Source organism: Rhea pennata, chromosome 1 (assembly GCF_028389875.1).
Source record: "Rhea pennata isolate bPtePen1 chromosome 1, bPtePen1.pri, whole genome shotgun sequence".
NCBI lineage: Eukaryota > Metazoa > Chordata > Aves > Rheiformes > Rheidae > Rhea > Rhea pennata.
In genome coordinates this window covers 22,221,102-22,233,459 of record NC_084663.1, presented here as the reverse complement: position 1 = coordinate 22,233,459, position 12,358 = coordinate 22,221,102, and the positions used below count along the sequence as shown (strand labels likewise).

The 12,358-nt window shown below is 40.5% G+C and overlaps 1 protein-coding gene across 5 annotated transcripts in view; it reads left to right on the top strand.

The window, feature by feature from the left end:
• Positions 1-12,358, top strand: part of PLXNB2 (plexin B2) — a 257,671-nt gene that overhangs the window by 180,036 nt on the left and 65,277 nt on the right. For all 5 annotated transcript variants that reach the window (XM_062583102.1, XM_062583127.1, XM_062583094.1 and 2 more), the window contains 5 exons: positions 636-818; positions 1,717-1,839; positions 5,917-6,017; positions 8,149-8,275; positions 10,100-10,250. In XM_062583102.1, coding sequence (XP_062439086.1) covers positions 636-818; positions 1,717-1,839; positions 5,917-6,017; positions 8,149-8,275; positions 10,100-10,250 — 685 coding nt within the window. The remainder of the gene's footprint in view (positions 1-635; positions 819-1,716; positions 1,840-5,916; positions 6,018-8,148; positions 8,276-10,099; positions 10,251-12,358) is intronic.

Sequence of the window (12,358 nt, the reverse complement as noted above, 5' to 3'; positions counted from 1 at the left end):
AGGTGAGAAGCCAAAGGAGCACTTTTGGCTTCCAAACACCACAGTGCTTCTCACTGCAATACCCTGTGTATCTGAGGTGAGCATCAAATAGTCAGATTCTGAACGTGATGAGTAGAGAGGCTCAGGCTTCCTGCAAAAAGGAGGTGAGGATGTCAGATCAGAAAGCAGCCTCATTACCAATTTCAGCAGGAAAGCCAAACTGTAACTGAACTTCCCTCTGGTGGAAATCACTGCAGTTTAAGATTGAAGCGTATTGAGGAGGGAGTGAATTGAAGTTCATGACACAGTTGCCAGTGCATTGCTTTTCTATGGATAGAATCCAATTAAGAAAGAAAACAAAATGAAAGATGGCCTTCAATGTTTACTTTCTGAACTGTGCTTCTGTAATGAAATAGAAAACAACACATTTTCGCCCTCCATCTCTCCTGGCAAGTGCAGGTATTCGAGCAGTCTGCAGTTAGCAAACTGCTTTCTGATTGCTGCCTTTTGGCTTTGGGAAAGTAGCCAGACAATCCATTTCTCTCCTTGTATGTCCAAGGGATATTATATTGTGGCAATATGGTTGTACTGCACTCTTAGCTAGGAATTAGTGATCTGAATGTTTAACCTCATTCTGTATTGCTATTCCTTATTAGAATGCAAGCAAAAATTTCCCCTGTGGCTCTGAACACTTACCATACCTTTTGGGAAGTAAAAATGGTGTTATAGAGAAGCCGGTATTACAAAAAGAAGGGATGAATCTCACGGCTGTTACCGTGACTGTGGAAAATGGGCATACGGTGGCATTTCTGGGAACTTCGGATGGTAAAATTCTTAAGGTAACATTTCTGACTTAAAAAACTAGAATGTATTTAAAATGTTGTCATTTGTAGTAATAACATGCTTCTACTCTAAAAGTATATGTGATTTGTAATATCACATCTCAGGAATAGATTCTCTTGGTGTTTGGTATTTTTAATTTCAAAGAAAAAACAGCTTCTCTCTTACGCACTTTAGCTTCTCTGATACATAGGTTGAATTAGCATCTCCTGAATGGCACTCTCCTCTAAGGTTTAGGTACCTACTGAGAGCTTTATATAAATAGCCCTGGGTAATATAGCAGATGGTTTACTCTTATCTCTATTCAAGCCCATATTAGTTTAAGAACAATTTTTCATTTTGTAATTGGTCTGTCCATTCAATGAATAGAATATTGGTAAGAATATAAACCTAAAGTTGGAGCTCTGGTAAATTCTGACTGTTGAGTATGGGGTTTAAGTGTTCATTCTGACTGCTGGGTATGGAGTTTAAATGTTCATGTGTGTCTGCAGTATTAAAGTGCCAAGATTGAAACACAACATTCTTTTGCTTGAAGGCAAGTGATGACTTTGCATCTCTGTGTGGTTTGAGATTTGAAGCTGACACTATTGGTTACCATAAAAGAGAACAATTTTGAACACCATTAAGTGCAAAGGCTGAAAGTTGAGAATCTGAATTTTACAGCACTAAAGTAAATCAGTATTTTTTAAAAATCAATACAAATTTGAATTATTGCAAGCAGTGGGAGATTTTGTGACTTGTATTCTGTGCTTGTTGTTTTTGATATCAAATGCTTCAAACTGAAATACGTTCTCCAATATACGTATGTGAACTTGAGTAAACAGAGGCCTTTCGTTAATGATCGTTGAAAGCAGTAAAAAGGTAACATTAACCACCTCTCTTTGTTCCATGAAATAGGTCTTCCTGTCATCCACTGCAACCGAATACAGCTCTCTTACTATTGAACTAAACAAACCCATAAAGAAAGACCTGGTCCTTGACAAAACTCAAGAGAATCTGTACGTGATGACCACAGACAAGGTAGAGTATCCCTCTTCTGTTAAAGGGTTAGGTCAAGTTTAACTTTCTCTGCAACTTTACCTGAGGTCTGTGTGTCTCACGGTTATTCTCGGAAATTGCCCTCTTTGGTGTGGCTCCTCTTGCTCATGGTTCATTTATGCACCTTTGCAATGGGAAAGAAAACAGCATGTTACCCGGAAATGAAAATGGTCCTAGCAGTAGCAGGTGGATTTAAAAAGAAGGTGAAAGGTCTTCTTTTACCAGCTTCTGGACCATCTTACTTTAGGCTCATTCCATGAGGGATGAGCAATCGGACTGTAGATGCCTGTAAAACTAAGCAAAGAGGGTTTTAGTGTTTGCAGTTCTTCTGACTTCAAGATAGGTCTCTCCAGAAATGAAGACCTTTCTCAACTCCAAGCTAGTGGACTATCACTTTGAGAAAGACTATGTCCTTAGTGAGTTTGGGAATGGGAGGTGAGTTCACCCCTAAAGTTCTCAAAGGGGATCCATGAGGAGGATCAGATTGTACTTGGTGCCAGAACATACCGCTGGGTCAAGCCACGGCACATCACAGGGCAATTGTAGAGCTCAGGCTTTGTCCACAGCCTCACCGCAGTGGTGCTGGGGGATGCTCTAGCTGGCATCGGTCCCTTTAGGGAGCACTGGAACGCTTCAGGATTTAGGATGTTGGTAGCTGGCGTAATAGCATTTACACATGTGTAAATGCTAAAAAAAAAAAGCATCCCAGAGTTTTTGTGAGTCTTACTGTCAAAAGCCAAGAAGCAACGGAAAGAACTGCAACTTCTGGGAACACCTTTGTATGAGTTATGAGTTCCTGTTTAGAGCTGAATCAGTGCAGCAGGAAAGATCAGAGTCTGCCGCAAAAGGAACAGCCTTGTCTAGGTTTCTCTTCTCTGTGCTGGCAGATGAGGCAGAATGGAGATTTGTGAAAGAAGAAAGAAAGGAAACAAACCAGAAATGAGAGGGATGCCAGATTTCCCCCTCACCTCTGGCTGTAACCTGCTTCTGACACTTCTCTTTTTGGTCACTGGAGCTACCAGCCTCAAACACGTTGTTTACCAGCTGTCCCAGACAGGGTGGGTGACAGACTGCTGCCATCTGCCAATCTTCACCACTAATGAATGGGACGTGGGAAATGCTCCAGTAGCACTAGCTGAGGGGGAATGATGATGGCTGTGAAAGGAGAGTATATGGGGGAAAATGATGGGGAAAGTGTCTTCTGTTTCTATTTTACAGAAGGATTCATAGATTTCTGCTGTGGGAATGCTATATTCTAGCTGAAGGTTTTCAGTCTAGAAGCCATGTTGGAAAACATGCCAGATTAGTAACTGATAAAGCATTTAATAATACACCAGTGTGTGAGAGAGGCTATTTCATGTTGTGGAGTAGCTGATACTTCTAATCTGGTTTACATTCAGATTCGGAACAGCACTCCAAATCTCAAAATTCTCCACAAAAGACAGGACAGCCTGGCACCCTATTTGACAAATCTGCACACTGTTTGCAAGCCCCAAAGTCCCTAGCAGGCTATTCAAGAGTGTCTGAGTAGCATGAAGGATGGGAGCAACCCTGAAGGAAGACAAGTTTTCTGGTTATAGTCTGCCCAAAAGGGCAGCATTTAGGCAGGCCACAGCCTAATTTTTCAGAGAAAATTTGGAGAAATAATTCTATCCTTACAATGTTTAAATTTAGAGAGTGGCAATTTGCTGCCAAAGAAAGTACTCAGTTTAATCTTTTCCAAATAGTTCTCCTAGCCACTGCAATTTCTGAATAATATATATAATAGTCTTCTTTTACAAAATCTGTTCAGCGTAAGTATGAATAACTAAGCTTGGGAGCTCTGTAATGGCATTACATTACTGTCATCTTCAGGAGTTAATTACAAGGAACCGTCCCACCCACTTCTGGAACTAGATAGATGGAAGGAGAATGAGCGCCTTAATCACTGGAAACTATAAAGTGACACAAGCGAAGGGAGAAGAATAAATGTTGGAATGTGCGCTTCTGTTTTAAGAAGAGCCGGGAGTTGTGGGAATAGATATATCAGAAGCCTGCCCTGGGAGTTAAAATGGTTTGGAGTTATTTGAAAAAGGCAAACAAGAAAAAGGGCACGATAGCTGCGCTGATGTGCATGCTTAATACTAAGCTAACTGGCAGATGCAGCCTGCCTCGGCAGGCAGAAATGAAATGCTGGGCTCTGCAGGCACTTGAGCGAAAGTGAAAGTAATGTTGTGATGGGTGATAGCTGGAAGCAGCCTTTTAAAGGAAATCAGATCCAGAGAAAATAAGGAGAAGGATCATACAGAGGTTAGATTCACAGAGAAATAAGCGCCCGCTTTCCCGTTTTGCTTCTCCTCCTCTCTCCTCTGCCTCCCTCGGCTGTGTCAGTAGCCATGGGTGGCTGAGAGCAAAGTGTTTCACGAGTCAGCCTCCCTTCCCCGTGCTGCTCCCGGGGCTCATGCAGAGATTAGGAGAAGCCCCTTGCAGCTTCAAGGGGAAATTGGAAAAGACTGCGCTCCCCCTGCACTGCTTATTCTACTTCATTATAAGTAAACAGAAAGGGTTGAATCTCAAATTCCTTATGATAGCTATCAAGCTGGGAATAAAACAGAAGCCTGGGGCAGTCACTTAGCATTGTTACTAGTTCGTTTGCTTGTTTAAGTTTTTACCAATCTCTCTGATTAGGAATGTCAATTAGAAAATCTCTACAGTTAGATTCTTTGCATTTCAAAGCTGACTGAAGACTGAGCAGCTATTTTTTAAAGTCCATTAAGTTTACATAAAACTTGGAGAGACTCTAGGGCTTGTTTCTGCCTGCCAGAGTTATGAAACAAATACTTTGTCATAAAAAAAGCCATTCATTGGTACTGAATTACTCACGAGAGGGGTACCAGTTAGTGAAACAGTGTTCCAGTAACTCAGCTCTAGTTAGATAAGAATCTATGGAAGGAAAAAGAAGTAGGAGAAGAGTGTTGAAAAGGAACACCTAAGTAATTAAATGAAAACTATCAAATGCTGACTTTTTCCTTAACTGAGTCAGACTGAACTTTCCTAGTGTGGAAGAAAGGCCAAATTCAGACTTTTGAAGTAACTTTGTAACTGCCTGCTGCTTTAAATGAAAGAAAAAGGTAGAAAAAGTAAGCTTCTGTCTTACAGGTCATGCTGCTAAACTTTTTGCGCTCTTTAAAACTGAAACAGTGATCCATAACACCAGGAGGAGCATCCCCCACTCCCTCTTGCACAGTTTCACCGGCGTAATTAAGAGGGATGACTGTATGCTGGCTCGTTCTTCTGTATGCCAAAAAGAAACAAAATTGTTTATTCTCACCACCACAGGAAAGCAAAATCAGAAGCCATGTATTTATTGAGGGTATGAGAAATGATGGCACTGTTTTCCCTGCTGCTTCCCGTCGCAATTGTTTCCTTTTTCTTTCTTTTCTTTCTTAAATCTTTTGCATGGCACAAGGGTTGTGAGTGGAGAAGTGCAGCACCCCCGAGCACCCTGGCATTGATATGCTTGCAAGCTTTCTAAAATGCTTCTAGCCAAAAATGCCATGTATGGATGCATTACCGAACAATTTTATCACAGTGCTAACTATAGGGAGAAAAGGATTTTCTGGTTAAGAAATGACCTAGCTAGTTAGCCATTTGAAAGTATCCCTCCTGCAGCAGCTGTTTCTTGAATTAGAAGAGATGTTTGTGCAGTGTCTGTTCTGTGGATTTCTAGAAGTAACTTAACATAATCTGGAGGAACTGAAAAACTGTTTTTTAAGACATCAAGATCCTGGGTTAGAAAAACATCCAGTGTTACTTTGGAGAGAGATTAAAGAATACGTGCAGTAAAAAAGAGCAGGAAATGTGTGAACTTGGATTTTGTTAAGTAAAGGTAGCAGGGGGGATGAGCAGATTGGTTCATATGGACTTTGTTAAAATCAAACTGAGCTCTGATCCTAGTAGTACTAGTCAAGTCTTCTGCTGTGGCAGGCAACAATGTTGTACAATCCTATTCATTAACCTTTCAATCTCCTTGTGTCTTCCTCAGACATACTACAATTTTTCGTGCTTTTGGTTCCCTAGGTGTATCGACTTCCTGTACAGGACTGTCACAAGTACTCAGACTGTGAAAAGTGTGCTCAAGCAAAGGACCCTTACTGTGGCTGGTGTGTAAGAGAGGGCAGGTGAGTTGTGTGGGTATTCTTCATGTGTGATATTGTTTGAAATTTGATGCATACATTGGGTTCTGCTTTGCATCTCAAATCCAGCTTTTTGTACTCAGCCTTGTGCTCCTGATAGAGATTTAATTTTAGCAAGCAAACACTACTCTCAGTCTTGTATGCACACAAAAAAGTCCCTGTTGCCTTCTGCAGATTTGATTAGTTTGAGAAAATATATATATTTCTGCTAGTACTGAAAATTAGTATACATCTTATAACTGCATGTTTTATAACTCTCTGAACAATACAGTCAAATATTCACCCAGAAATTAAAGGAATATTCCCTATTTAAAATTCAGAAAATATAGCATATATTTTACGTAGAGCAGGAAAGTACAGAGGAGAGTAGAAAAGAAAGGACAGTTCGTGTCTGAAGTACTGATTTTATATAAATGTGATCTGTCAAGAGGTGTAGCTACCCTGAACTCTTACCAGAACAGAACTGGTGTTTGACTGACTTATCTGTGGAAGTTAACTGAATTAATATTCAAACATACGTAAACTAGGACAGTACAGAACAATTCTGGAATGTCTCTTCTTTACACTGGGCATTGATGGGTGTGGGGAGAGGGAAAAGCAGTCTTACAGCTCTCTTTTTGACTACTAAGTTAATTAACCCCTTGGCTTGAGCAGTTGGGAATTCATGTTTCTGAGTCCTTGCAGTTGGAACAAAGGGGCTATTTAATTATAGTATGCAGATGAATTTCAGGCTTCTAGCTTCCTCTCTAAAAATGTGAACTATTGCATTAAGTTACCTAACAGCCCGATGCAAAGCCTAATACTGAGCACTGCAGAGTAAGTTATGCATTGCGTATAGGTTTATGTAATATACTGTAACTCTTAAGCCTGAGCTTCAGTTAGCGTGGGTATAAAACTGGGGATTTGGAATATGCAACTTGAACTCCTCCTGGGCTGCTGGGAGTTGAAGGCTGTGTCATATATCATACAAAAGGCAATTTTCCCTAGTTTTCCCTTCAGGTTTCTGATATGACCACTGACCTCAATATCTTGAAGCATTAATGGTCTCTGAGAACAGGCAAACATGAATTTTTACATTTTTTTCCCCCCAAAAGAAAAGAAGTCGTTATTTCTCATGTTTTCCTCAACCACTCCAAATTTTGTCTCGTGATCACATGCACTACTTTTTTGTGTGTTTAGAGATTTGTTATATGGATGTGGGCTTTGTACATAAGTAATATCCTTAAGGGTAGAGTTGACAGAACTGTGCAGCAATTGTACTGTTTTAAAGCTCCTGACTTGATAGTCTTTTGTAATAGCATCCAGAAATACTAGCAAGTTGTCTCCTAAGCACTGCACAGAATGAAAAGAGTATGCATGAAACTGCTCCCCCCACTCGGCCGGGCCTTTGTAGCCACATGTGCAGTTTCTGTCCTCCAGCATCTCTTCCTTCTGTCCTTCCTGAATGCAAGCTGGGAAGATCTCCCAGTATTTTTAGTGAGGGTGCATAGCCGCTGTTGCCTTCCTGTAGTGATTAAGGAAGCCTAATGGTGCCCTGGCACAGAGATTTTTAGCAGTGGCTGTAGTGAATGAAACCTTCCACTGCTACTTCCCTAGTGCTGCAGTTTTGCAGGAGCTATCTGCAAGCCCATGCACCCCCAGCAGTACTTCTCTGTTGCCTTTTCCTCTCATGGCTCGGGCATTTATTACTGCCAGCACACAGATGTTGGTACATCTGACCTACAGAAACAGCAGGCAGTGCTCACTCATTGAGGAGTTTACCATATATCAAAGTGAAAATTAATCAGCCTAATTACAGATGATCTGGCAAAAGCTCTGTTCTTTTCCTGATGCTGTGTTAAATATTGCTTGTCTGTTGGTTTGGATTGTCTAATCCTAGGTGATGTACAAAATATCATATGTATTTTTTCCCCCATTTACTTTTTGATATCTCAAAGCCATGTTAATACTTATTTCATCAGTATTAAAAACTCTAATAGCAACACAAATGGTCAATATTAAAGCAAATTCCCTGTGATCTTGTCTTGTGATTTCAGTCTCTAATGGTGAAAATGTTGCATAGTTCAGAGAAAGCAGAGTCCTGCTATAATGTTGCTTTTTGTTCCTGTTTTATCAGGTGCACAAAGAGGGCAGACTGTGAAACAGCTGATAAGGAGAACCATTGGCTGTGGAGTCCAAGTGGAACGTGCATGACTATCATCAGTGCTGACCCTCGAAATATGAGTCGCACAACCCCTGCTAAGGTATGACAAGAAGGTGCTTTCCCTATACATTCTTAGAGCATGTTGATCTGACTGCCAGGAAAATGGGTATCTACGCTTCTTTATATTCAGTGGTGACTCAAAATACAATTTTATGTTTTGAGATCCTCAGTCTTTGATGTTTCTCACAATGTTCTTCCTCACCTGCTGTTTTTGCAGGTTGCAGTTCATGTTTTCTTCTAAGAAATGCTCTTTTTGACCTTCTCTGTAAACCAAAATGATGTTAGTATGGATGACAAACTGCTTACATGTGTCTGAATATTGTGAAAGTGTTATACAATGTTATATTACCCATGAAAGGTAATTGATAGGGCAGATTTCATCATGCCTTTACATCCTCTCTCAGCTCACTTGAGCATAAACTGAAGTAAACAGCAAAGCCGGAAGCTATGCCTTTAAAATGAATAGTGGATTTCCCTACACAGGGAAGTTTGGATACATGGAAAGGGTAAATTCAGCATGCAAAACAGCTCTGTGGCAACAGGGCTGAGCAGTATTCAAAGTGTGACCAGGGTGTCATTGCTTGCACTGATTCCAAATGGAGCACCTGGTGCAGGCTCAAGACTTCCTAGGGATGCTCAGCAAGTAAAATCAGATTAATTTTGAGTAAAGTTATTAAATAAATTTTAATCTCTCTTAATCAGAAATAAGGAGACTTTAATTCAAATCAGTTTTAATTCCATTTCTAAGTGATGTGAACAACATTATGTTAAGACCATTTCTATGTTGAAGAAAACTATTAGTGGAATGTAATTGATCCACTTCAAATCTACACCTTTTCTTACTTCAAATCAACTTTCTCGAGCATCTCTGTGTATGTGTAGACAAGTCTCTGGTGTCTCATTTCAGGATCTTAGGCCAAAGTAGAAAAAAGAAAAAGAAACCTGAAACATAACTTCAAATGAGCATTTATATGCTACCTGTGATATCACTAATGTCACTTCTCCTCATGATTCCTTTATTCGGCAAAAGTTTTGCAGCTCACAACATTATGCACCAATTTCAATGGGAAAGGGGTGATTGTAATTTCCACCGTTAACAGCAAAGCACATATGGTAAAATAATACAGTATAAAATGGAAAATTTAAAACTGTATAATTAATATGCCTGAAGAATTAAATCAAGGACAGCATCCAAGATTTCATTTAAATTTTTTCCTGTTTTTTTTCTAAGTTTTGTCTTGTTATTTTGCTTTTAATTTCTCAAATGCACACTGAAACTCCTCAAGGAAAATATCAGTAACAACCTCACCAGTACTTTCTCATAATTTCTTTTCTGTGCCACTTCAGTAGATCCCAGTTTTCTTCTGCACGTACATACGGTCTTGAGGAAGCCACTTTTGTCTGCAGCCTTTTCAAACCCCAGCTTTTCCAGCCCATCCTGCCTTGTTTTCATTGTCCACTAAGATTAATGTGATTTTAATTAAGGTCATCAGGATTTAAGTGCTAACCACTCTGCTTACTGTTGCTGATCTGCATGCTGAGGACAGCAAAAGGCAAAAGGCTGAGGATGTGTCTGTATAGACATTTTTATCCTGATCTGATGGTATGCATTGAGAGGACAAGAGGATTTTGTACCAGACAATTCAACATATACCCAGCCTGGAAAAAATAGTAGAATGGTAAGAAGAAAAGATTAGCAGATAGGAACAAATAAAAATTGAAAAGGAGAACCACCTTCTGTGGCACTAACCAAAATATCAGCTTCAGAAAGAAAAATTGCAGCTGAAATATCTTTGGCCAAAAATCTTACTGGGCTTTAGTTAGTTTCTTTAAATACATTACCCTTTTACAATTTTATTTCCAGGTGGAACTGACTGTAAGTCCATTGCCAGCATTAACTGATGGTGACCAGCTTGTGTGTACATTTGGTGAAACTATCCGTGATGCTCAATTAAAAGAAGGAGTTGTTATCTGTAATCCTCCTGATCTGATTCCTCCAACACCCAAAGGTCAAGGTAAAGAAATACTACTGTCTTTCATTTATAATAAAAGGAAAGAACATAGCCTGCTGCTTCTGTTATACCTTTTTATATATGAGATTCCTACGATTTTTTCCTCTTCCAGTTCTTTCCCCCCAAATAGTCTATTGTTCTTTGATTTTGTCCAATTAAACTTTAATTTAAAAAGATTTACTCAAACTCCAAAAATTTGTATATTTACAAGCTTTATCATTTCTAGTGTTTCTGCCGAAACCTAAACTGGAATTTGGTAGAGGCATGGACTTGGGGCTAGAGAGGTGCTATTCTCTGTCCGAGATGAACAGAAAAACATTACTCAGGTCTGGCTGTGAGACTGAGAGAGCAGCATATGTGCTTTAGCTGTAAAGTTTTGCATTCTGTTGTTTAATGTTTGCTCTTCCCAGCTGTAGTTCAGTGACTTGTTTTCTGGACCATGTCACAAGGCTATTCTTTCTCATAGTGTTTCTCCTAATGCCTTTCTTTCTTTTATTATGTTTTTTCTGGCTTCTGCAGTAGTAAGCCCAGTGGAAAAATATGTGATCATATAATTAAAGACTGCATCATGGTTCTGAACCACTGATTATATGCTTTGAGGTTTGTTGCTAACCATAATTCTTGTGCTATTTCCTAACTATCACTTGATTCGCACTTCAAGTTCGTAGTTTTTTGAAACATAGGCACATGCAATAAAACCAGTAACACAACACTAATTATTATGTATCACAAAGGCATCAGGTGCTCTTTCAGCTGTTAGAGATGCTGCTTAACCTTCTGGAAAGCAGCTGTGCAGAGAAGAACCTGGGAGTGCTGGTGGATGACAAATTGACCATGAGCCAGCAACGTGCCCTTGTGGCCAGGAAGGCCAATGGTCTCCTGGGGTGCATTAGGAAGGCTGTTGCCAGCAGGTCAAGGGAGGTGATCCTGCCCCTCTACTCAGCCCTGGGGAGGCCTCATCTCGAGTACTGTGTCCAGTTCTGGGCTCCCCAGGACAAGAGAGACATGGAGCTACTGCAGAGAGTCCAGCCTAGGGGTACAAAGATGATCAGAGGGCTGGAGCGCCTGCCCTATGAGGAATGGCTGCAAGAGCTGGGCCTCTTCAGCCTGGGGAAGAGAAGACTGAGGGGGGATCTGATCAATGTGTACAAGTACCTGAAGGGAGGGTGTCAAGGGGACAGGGACAAACTCTTTTCAGTTGTCCCATGTGACAGGACAAGAGGCAATGGGCAGAAATTGAAGCACAGGAAGTTCCGCCTGACCGTGAGGGGGAATTTCTTCCCTGTGAGAGTGACGGAGCACTGGCACAGGTTGCCCAGAGAGGTTGTGGAGTCTCCTTCTCTGGAGATCTTCAAGGCCCGCCTGGATGCAACCCTGTGTACCATGCTCTAGGTGACCCTGGTTGAGCAGGGAGGTTGGACTAGATGATCTCTGTAGGTCCCTTCCAGCCTTACTGATTCTATGATTCTAAAGATCTGTATGTACCAGAACTGCCAGGAACTGTCAGAACAGTACTTTGAAGCACTTTAAGATAAATTTCAATTCTCTTAAGGCTGAAACAGGCCAAAATACAGTTTTATTTGCCCAGAGAACAACAAAGTTAAAATCTCACTCTTAAGTTTTAAGATAGCTGAGTTATGTGAAGGTATCAGGTTATGGTAAGTGTTAAACCAGCACTCCCTTATTGAGGGCCAATTCATGGTACCTAAATATTTTGTAAAGCAAGACATAAGGAGACTAGGTTGATAAACATGATAGTGTGCCATCTTTCAACATGATCAATGAGACTAGAAGCCTATCAGGGATGGCACTGGAGTAAGCCAGTCATCTAGAAATAATACATCCCTGAGTATTGGTACGGAGGGATCCATTTGAAAGGATGTTGAGAAAATAATATGAAGATGTTCAGAAGCTGGGCAGACCCTTCAGCAGAAGACAAACAGTTATTAAGGCAGGTGATGTTTCCTAATAGCGTGTGACCACAAATCCAGAGACATCCGCTTGCTATTAAGAAACCCTATGGAGTTTAGACAGGGCCAGCTTACTGCAACTATGGTCATTTCTAAAGGGAATGGGATATTTCTTGAGAGGAATGATGCTTTCTTGCAGTA